Here is a 9,789-nt window from a genome sequence, read left to right as displayed (position 1 = left end):
CCTACTTATTAGGATTTTGGTTTTAGCTAGGTTGACTCTAAGGCCCTTCGATTCTAATCCTTGCTTCCACACCTGAAACTTCTCCTCTAGTTCTGATAGTGACTCAGAAATTAGAACAAGGTCATCAGCATAGAGGAGCTCCCAGGGGCAACCTGTCTTGAATTCCTCTGTGATAGCCTGGAGGACTATGATAAATAGGAGGGGGCTGAGGACTGAACCTTGGTGGATCCATACCTCTAACCATATATATATATATATATATATATATATATATATATATATATATATATAGAGAGAGAGAGAGAGAGAGAGAGAGAGACACACACAGATACATACATGTGTGTGAGTGTGTGTGTCTCAGATCATTTGTATTTGTAACGAACTTATTAATGCTCCTTTCATTAAATACAATAACACTAAGTTACCTATTCATCGGTCTGGTTGTATATCTTTCTCACCACATATATTTCTAGTAAACTCGTTATGAATCCATACACCAGATATATTGGCATTAAATTCTCTTTGTACTAATACTTCTGTCTTGAAGGCATTGAGCTGGCAGAATCGTTAGTATGCCAGGCAAAATGCTTCATGGCATTTTGCCCGTCTTTACATTTTGTGTTCAAATTCCACTGGGGTTCACATTTCTTTTCATCCTTCAGATGTCAATAAATTAAGTATCAGTCAACTACTGAGGTTGATGTAGTCAACTAGACCCCTCCCCTGAAAGTGCTCATCTCGTTCCAAAATTTGAAACCAATAATATGTTTATCTTCATTATTTTTCATTATTCTTCAGTGCAACGCAAAGGATTCTGCAAAAATGCAGAGACATTGTTGATATCCAAACGGATGATGGTTTTACTGCATTACATTTTGCAGTTATTCATGGTCACCAAGAAGTTGCTAATACACTACTAACTTTGGTAAGTGTTGACTTTATGAGGGGGTGCTGAAAAGTTCCTGGCTTTGGGTATAAGAAAATACAGGAAGATCAGTTAATTATGATTTTATTGAACATATTCCCCTCTCAGATTCATACATTTATTGCAGTGACCCTTCAGTTTTTCTACGTCCTGTAAAAGAACTCAGAAAGTTGGGCCTGCAACCAGGCTTTTTGTAATACTCTTAAAACCAGGGACTTTTCAGTGCACCCACGTATAATCCTTCTATCCAATTTTATTTCATTCCATTAGAAATCAAACATTGAAGGAATTTAATTGGACTACTGCCCATGCAATCATATATATATATATATATATATATATATATATATATATATATATATATATATATATATATATATATATATATATATATATATATATATTTGTTTTGCAAGATTTTTGATGTGAAATCGTGTGTTGAAACAGATGTTGTTGTACTTGGGGATGGTCATATTGCCAGTTTAGCCAATGAAAACACACGCACTGTATATTTGGTGTTAATTTGCTTCAGCTTTATATCACATTAATCATTAATCTTATTTCGGCCAGAGTTCTTTCGTCACACTTCTGTGACCTCATCAGTGGTCCTTTGTTTCCTTCTTTCTTATGTGTGTCTCACCTTGCTAACTATCAGCCATTTTGTATTTTGTATTCCTATTGTATGTGTCTACGCATGCGTGTCCTTCAACGTGTCTATGTTTTTTGTAAGTGCATGTGTGTGTATGGGGAGTGTCTGTATCATCTATATTCTCTGTTATACATGTTCGTTTGTATTTGTTTTATTTATTTATTTGTTCATGTGTGTGTGTGTGTGTGTGTTTTTTTATCTACTGTTTTTTTTGTTTTTTTTGTGTTTAATTAAATTTTGTTAACGTATGTAGTATTTAATTCCATTTGTTTATCTATGTATTGTATTATATTTTGTTCATATTATTGGTTTATGGGTAACATATTGTCACATGTTGTGGTTTGTTAGGGGTGTGTGTTAGTGTTCCATTCTAGTTTCCTATTCAGGCTAGGTTTCTCATCTATTATGTGTGTAGCTTCAGTAATTTGTCTAAGTGCTGCATCTCTGCTATGTGTGGATAAGATTTTAATCTCTATGTTGTTGATTGTGCCTCTATGTTCTTGCTCAGCGTGCTGGTACAGAACTGATGAGTTCTTCCCTTCCTTAAGTTCCCTCCAATGTTCGTTTGCCCGCTCCCCTATGCTCCTTGCTGTTTCACCTACATATGTCATTGTCTTATTTCTGCATCGTCCCTCTGTACATCATATACTATAGACCACATTTCTGGTTTTGCAGTTCGTTTGTGGGCTAAATCTACATATGATACAGTTCCTATCAGTGCAGGGGGTTCTACTGAAAGGGTATGTTCTACTGATAAGGGATTTAATAGGGTTGCCTGGCTTTTCAACAACCTTAATTCTTAGCTTAAGTTTGTCTAGGGCCCTTCTAAAGCGGTACGCCAGTTCGCCTCTAGGGGTGGTGTCGACGAACATGACGCTCTGGTATTTGTGGCTATCATACCATGAGCTGGCCTTCCCTATTTTCTTCTTAGTCCTTTCTATGGTGTTCCATGATTTGCTCCTATATATATATATATATATATATATATATATATATATATCATCATCATCATCATTTAACATCCGCTTTTCATTCTAGCATGGGTTGGATGATTTGACTGAAGACTGGTGAACCGGATAACTGCACCAGGCTCCAGTCTGAGCTATCAGAGTTTCTACAGCTGGATGCCCTTCCTAACGCCAACCACTCCGAGAGTGCAGTGGGTGCTTTTACGTGCCACCAGCACGAGGGCCAGTCACGCAGTACTAGCAATGGCAACGCTCAAAATGGTGTTTTTTATGTGCCACCTGCACAGGAGCTAGTCCAGTGGCACTGGCAATGACCTCGCTCGAATGCTTTTCTAATGTGCCAACAGCACAAGTGCCAGTCCCTAGTTTCTGAGGCACATCTATCCCTAGTTTCTGAGGAAGTAAGCTTCTTACCACATTGCCACACCTGCACCTATAACAACAATAAATGCCCTGATACAGTAACAGGCAGTGGCTTCCATGGTTTTTAATCCAAACTGATTGGAAGTGCTATCATGTATGTTTTGTCTTGGTATAAAAGATGGGCTACAGCAAATATTCTGCTCAATACCACAGATTTGCTTGTTAGTTTTTGACCTTATCCAGTTGAGCACGTCCCTTGGTGGCTGATGATTTTTGCATCTCTGATCTTGGGGGAGCATCATAGACATGTGTTGAGAGGAATTCTTTGGGATTTGAAGGTGTGTTTCATTCATCATCCTTAAACAAACCTTTTTCAGGGACCTTTTCAGCAGGATGGGTCTCAACTGCAAAGTCATGTGGTATTTATCTTGATATATGATCACATTGTCATGCACATATGGTTGTGATGAATGTGCCTGGTGTACCCTTATCAGATGGGTATTCATGATAGGTATACTGGGCTTCGTTTATTTGTACCCCAGTGTCACTTTGATGGTATGCACTGCTCTCTTATTTAATAATAATAAGAAGAAGAAAAGTAGTACTGCTACCGTAACCACCCTGATCACAACTATTCTTACTCCAGTGACCAATACTACCCAGTCAGTCACCTACACCACAACCTCCATCTTCATCACTACTACCACCATCAACTTTATCAATATTAATGCCATTTTTTACCACCAACATTTCTATCTCTTTTCTTGTAGGGAGAGGCACAGGTGGATATTCAAAACCATTTTCAACTGACACCATTTCTCCTGGCTGCGAGTGGAGACCGTATAGGTTTGCTTGAATTACTGTTGACAAACGGGGCTGATATCAAGGCCGAAGACAAAGATGGCAACACCTGCCTTCATTTCGCCATCTCAAAGCAGACTATCTATGCTAGTGATGAAGATTTGAAAATACTAGCAGACGTAAGTGACATTTAAATTTTATTCATTCATGTCTGTATGTGTCTATTTGAGGGTATTAAGCCTCAAATACACATATATGGAAGGGTAACAGGAAGAAAGAGAGAATGTCTGGGGCCTGTAAGTTTTTGTGCACATTTGTGTGTATGAGTGAGTGTTTGTGTAAGAATGTATGAGAGAGAGACAGAGTGATTGCGAGAGGGAAAGAATGTTTAATAGAGAGCCTGAGAGAGTGAATGAGAGACAGGGTGTGCTGGAGAGATGCAGAATATGCATCAGCGAAAAGGAAAAGAGAGAGTGTGAGAATGAGACATGATTATCGAAAGGCACTACATTCTGGATTCATATCACGTGAACGATAAAAACCTACAGTGTGGAATTGAACCGTTAAAGATAGGATTGACCAGTCAATGATAGACTAAATGCATATTTCTGAGTGTTGACAGTTAGTGATGTGGATTAAACAAATAGAATTGAAACTGCTCAGATTGTGTTGAGACTGAACAGATGGAAGAACAAACAGATAAAAGACTGAACATTGATGAGTTTAATCAGATATACGAATGTAATTTCTATATCCTGCCACACAGTTTGGTATTTATAAATTATGCCTGTGGAGGTTTAATCAATGTGTTCATACGATATACTTCATGAGACTACCAAAATTCTCTGTCTCCAACTACTATCAATGACTACTCTTTATAAGAGTTTAGCTAGTCCATTATTCCAATCAGCCAGGGGTATCAATGACTCTCGCCACAACAGTAACCAAGCAAATTATTATATGACGCATGTAGGTTTCAGACAGAAAATGCAGTCATGAGAGAGAAGGCTGATGAGACTAGAGAGACTGAGTTGGGATGAACTAGCAATAATCAAACTTGAACAAACTGTGATGGATCTGAACAGATAGCGATCAGACTGAAGAACTAAGACTATTTCTAAACAGATTGTGATGGAGCTGAATAAATAGTGATTGGATTAAACAAATATTAATGTATTTAAACAGATAGTGATGGGAAGAAAGATGTAACTTAACAGAGAGTGTTAGAACTGGAAAATAATAAGAGAGACGACTGTGCTGGTATGGTCATATGATCCAGTTTATTTTGGGTTGCACTGAGCTGTACAGATATAATGTAGGATCAATATAATAATCATAACAATGATCATTGGATGGAATTTACGCTTGATTCCAGTAATCACATGCCTATTAAGATCACAATCCGTATTCCTGGGATGATTACAGTGGTGTCCGTAGTTTCCATGGGAATTGGGTGGATCGTCTCCCAGGAATACAGACTGTGATCTTATGAGACATACGATTTGTGGCAATGTACATAATGATGCATTAAAATATTCATAAATTCCATCCAATTATTATTGTTATTATTACTATATATGCACGTATATATGTATGTGTGTGTGTGTGTGTGTATAGCCTTTACACACACACACATACACACACACACAAATATATACAAGTGGGGTTAAAAAGTTCCTGCTTTGAGTAAAAGAAAATTCAGGAGGATCGGTTAATTATGATTTTATTTAACTCATTTTCCTCTCAGATTCACACACTTATTGCAGCAGTCCTTCAGTTTTTCTAAATACTGTAAGAGAACTCAGAAGGTTGGGTCTCCAACCAGGCCTTTCACGATACCCATAAAGTCAGGAACTTTTCAGCACCCCCTCATATATTGGTTTCATTCTAACAATTTTTTCTTTTCTATTTTCCTTACTTGTACAGATTAGCATTCATCTTGGTTTAGAGGGAGATGAACTCCCTTGGGAGGTCATTGCCAGTTATTTAGTACAACAAGGTGCAGACATTTATCACAGAAACCACCAAAATGTTATACCATTGGACATCATATATGACCAATCAGCAATAGAGAAACTGGTGAAACTTGCCTCGATGTTGTAAGTATGGAAAGACAATGGCAACATAAACTCATTGCTTCTTGATTAAGTTTCAGAGTTAGATCCAAAAATTTTGCTTTTATTTTATGATTGCTTTTTCAAAGCGGGAAGGGCATCTGAAGAAGCAATGAAATTATTCTCAATGAGAGATCTAATACTGGGAAAGTTTCCTTTTGTATTAAGGCAGTAACCACCTTTTGTTTTTCTATAACATCACCTAGTTAAATCTCCTTTGCTCATCCTCGACTGTGGCACAGACATTCCAAGCTGCCAGCCTCTGCCTAGCTTTCATCATCTGTGAACTTATTGGGTTGGCCAACTGCTGCCTGTTACCCACCACACATTCACACCCTAAATGAATGACTACCTACTTCTAAGTACACACAACACTTAACTGCCTGGTTTAAGCTCAAGCAGTTTTATGCTAACCATTCCTGACAGCACATAACCTTTTCATTCTTTATCTATCCGATCCAACTAATTAGATAACTGAAACCATTCTCTTAGACGTGTGTTTCCACATCTCACATACAACCAAAACTCACAGTACAAATTCCTCTAAATTCTTTACTCATGTTTATGTTGTTGAGGTTAAGGCAATAAACATGAAAAACAATACTTGGAGAAAATCAATCGTCGCTATAAACTGGATACATTTCCTCAATACCAAAAATTCTTAAAATATATCATCACTCGAATTGCAAAAGATGCATCTTTGTATCGCACAGCTTTCAACGTCTTCTTCCTCCCAAACTGCAATCAATCTGTCTGGTTCCTTACCAGATTTATGGAATTCTCTTTTCCTTTGCTTTCTCATCCATAATGGTTCTAGAAACAATATTGTTTGGGATTTTAACGTCTGCTGCTTGTTCCGCATCCAAAAACCACTCTGCACAAACAATGACAATTTCCTTTAAATCTATTCATTTCCTCTTCATCAGGCAGACCATCTCTCTCTCTCTCTCTCTCTCTCTCTCTCTCTCTCTCTCTCTCTCTCTCTCTCTCTCTTTCTCTTTCTCTCTCTCTTTCTCTCTCTCTCACAAACACACACACACTAAGTACAATAACCTGTCCCTCTTGTTCTTTTCAAGACTATAAAGTCATGTGACCTGACAGAGTCCTAGTATTAGCCTCAATCTGTGTCTCCTAGTGCTAATCTCCATCCACGTAAGAATCTTCAATCTCTCTTTCTTTTTCTCTCTCTCCTTCATTCTCTTTCTCTCACTCTTTCTCTCTTACACTCTCTCTATTTCTCTCTACACACAAAATAACATCCGCATACACACATATGCAGATACAAGGATTTATCCTGAACTTAGCACACATACCCGGGTCTTATTCCTAACAAAAGAAAAACCTTCTGACTCAACGGCACCGACTGCCAAAATCTCAAAGACAATGCAAACAGCCATTAACAATATACAACTACCTTCTCCAACATCTTGAATTCTTAATGACCACTAAAATCCCAATGGAGACTTGCCCTCATATATCATTCTCCTTTGTACACTTGATCGCTGAAAAATGTGTTGTTGCTCTCAATATGAGCAAAAAGTCTTTCGATCGAGTCTGGCATATGAATGGTAAATCGATCTTACTATGGATCATTGGATTCCTCTCGATCATATTATTGATCAGAGCTTTTCTCTAATCTATGCAAAATCAACTCTAGCAATCAGTTTTGACCCTGTTTCACTCACTCACTTTCACGGTACATAAACGACATACAATGATCAACAATGATCAATCCAACAATGACCACTCTTACACAGAAGTATTCACACTCCTTAACCTTCCATAATGAAACACCCTCCACTACAGCACGACTTCCTTATGTCAAACTTTGGAAACATTCTCGAATGTAATAATTACAGTCATGTTGCTTCCAACAATCAAAAGCCAGTCCTTGTACATATCAAGGGAACATTACAGCACTCCATCAAAACATTCACAACACAAAACTAACATTTCACAACAACAGGAATATCACATCATCACCATGAATGTTTCCTGGTGAAGATGCATTCTAAAAATAACAAGACATACAGAATATCTTACATATACAAATTTTTATGTACACAAAGTTTCATGTGCACAAGTTTTTATTTCCAAAATAACGAAAAACAAAACCCATTCTTATAAACAAAGGTTCATATACATGCTTTATTATACAAACAAAATTTCATGTACAGAAAATTTCTGTATATATATAAATATATGTACATTTTTTGGTTACTAATATTTTTATCTGTCAAATTCAATATACACTAATATCTATCAACAGATTTTTATATTCATGACATTTTGTTGTATATATATATATATGTAGACTCGGCTATGTCAAGATGGACTTAGGTGTTCTTCCTTACATTTGGATTTTTATATTTTGCTCTCTCCCACTTGGATTTAATATGTTGCCACATTTTGTAATATGTCTTTTTTCTACATTTTTTCATGCAGCTGAAGAATGCTCTTCATATTGCATTTAAGGTAATGCTCGCATTACTTAAATAAATTGAAGTAGCATGAAACGTGCGTACTGCAATCTCTTTTGAAATCCGTGTTGCTTATTGTTTGATATATGTATATATATATATATATATATATATATATATATATATATATATACACACACATAAATATATATAAGTATACACACACACACACACATATATATATATATATATATATATATATATATATATATATATATATATATGATATTAGGGATAAAATCCAAAATTACAGGTAAAAACACAATTAAAATCAATTTATTAAAAATTAAAATTAAACATAAATATATATACACATATGTGTGTGTGTGTGTGTATAGGCTTGGATATCGGCTCATGATCGTAAGGTCGTGAGTTCAATTCCCGGCGACGCGTTGTGTCCTTGAGCAAGACACTTTATCTGACGTTGCTCCAGTTCACTCAGCTGGAAAAAATGAGTAGTACCTGTATTTCAAAGGGCCGGTCTTGTCACGCTATTTGTCACACTGAGTCTCTTTCAGAACTATGTTAGGGGTACACATGTTTGTGGAGTCCACAGCCACTTGCACGTTAATTTCACGAGTACGGTGTTGCATTGATTGTATCAGCTGCGACCCTCATCGTCATAACTGACAGAGTACTCCTTTATATATATATATATATATATATATATATATATATAAATATACACACACATATATACTCAGCTTGATATATACTAACTTTACTATAAACTACAATATTTGATGTGGAATAATATGTTTGTCCATTAGTTTGCTTTTGTAAATATTGTTTCCTTAACTGATTACTCTGTTTTTTTCTTTTTTCCATAGAACAACTGAACAGCCTAAGGAGGAAGATGCTGCAGAACCACAAAGTAATACCAGAGATTGTTTGCTGTGTTCTGAGAAACAGGCCACTATATTATTCCAGCCATGTGGTCATGTGTTGATCTGTGACGACTGCAGCAAAAATATTCCAATCGAAAAGTGCTTGCAGTGTTATGAGACTATAGTTAACAGATTGAAAATTCGTAAGCAAAATTTTTTTATATCTACACTATTAGTTTCTTTGCTTGTTAATATTTCTTTGTCTATTAATTATCCCATTTTTCTGCCTGCCACCTTCTTTAACTATCAGCCAAATGATTTATCTGTTGATTTGCTCCCTTGTCTCTGTCAATATTTGTCTGGCTGGTTCCCCATCAAATTTCCAGTTCATTTATCTACCATTCAATCTCATTCATTGTTATTCTGTTTGGTTTTCTATTAATCCTTTTGCTCACCTACCTTCTTCATATGAAGTTTTGTCAGTTAAAAGTTTGAAAGATTTCTTTCAATGCACCCAATTTGCAGTGGATATGAATGTTGTATGGCCAAAATTTCGGAATGGCTGGATGGCTTTCTACTCCCTGTTGCAAAATGATCAAGTTCCTATATTCAAGATATCTTTGATTTTGTATCTAAAATCAAGAACTTTTTTAAGCGCCGAG

The 9,789-nt window shown here is 36.3% G+C and overlaps 1 protein-coding gene across 1 annotated transcript in view; it reads left to right on the top strand.

Annotated features, from left to right (window-relative positions):
• The window catches only part of LOC149131005 (E3 ubiquitin-protein ligase MIB2-like), a 34,696-nt gene that overhangs the window by 23,662 nt on the left and 1,245 nt on the right, over window positions 1-9,789 (top strand). Inside the window, exons 10-13 of the mRNA XM_089343052.1 lie at window positions 799-925; window positions 3,676-3,885; window positions 5,633-5,805; window positions 9,131-9,330. Of these exons, the coding sequence (XP_089199178.1) occupies window positions 799-925; window positions 3,676-3,885; window positions 5,633-5,805; window positions 9,131-9,330 (710 nt within the window). The remainder of the gene's footprint in view (window positions 1-798; window positions 926-3,675; window positions 3,886-5,632; window positions 5,806-9,130; window positions 9,331-9,789) is intronic.

This window comes from Octopus bimaculoides, chromosome 26 (genome assembly GCF_046866305.1).
Source record: "Octopus bimaculoides isolate indiv1 chromosome 26, ASM4686630v1, whole genome shotgun sequence".
In the NCBI taxonomy this organism is placed as follows: Eukaryota; Metazoa; Mollusca; class Cephalopoda; order Octopoda; family Octopodidae; genus Octopus; species Octopus bimaculoides.
The sequence above is the reverse complement of the archived record's forward strand: the minus strand, read 5'-3'. Positions and strand labels throughout refer to the sequence as shown.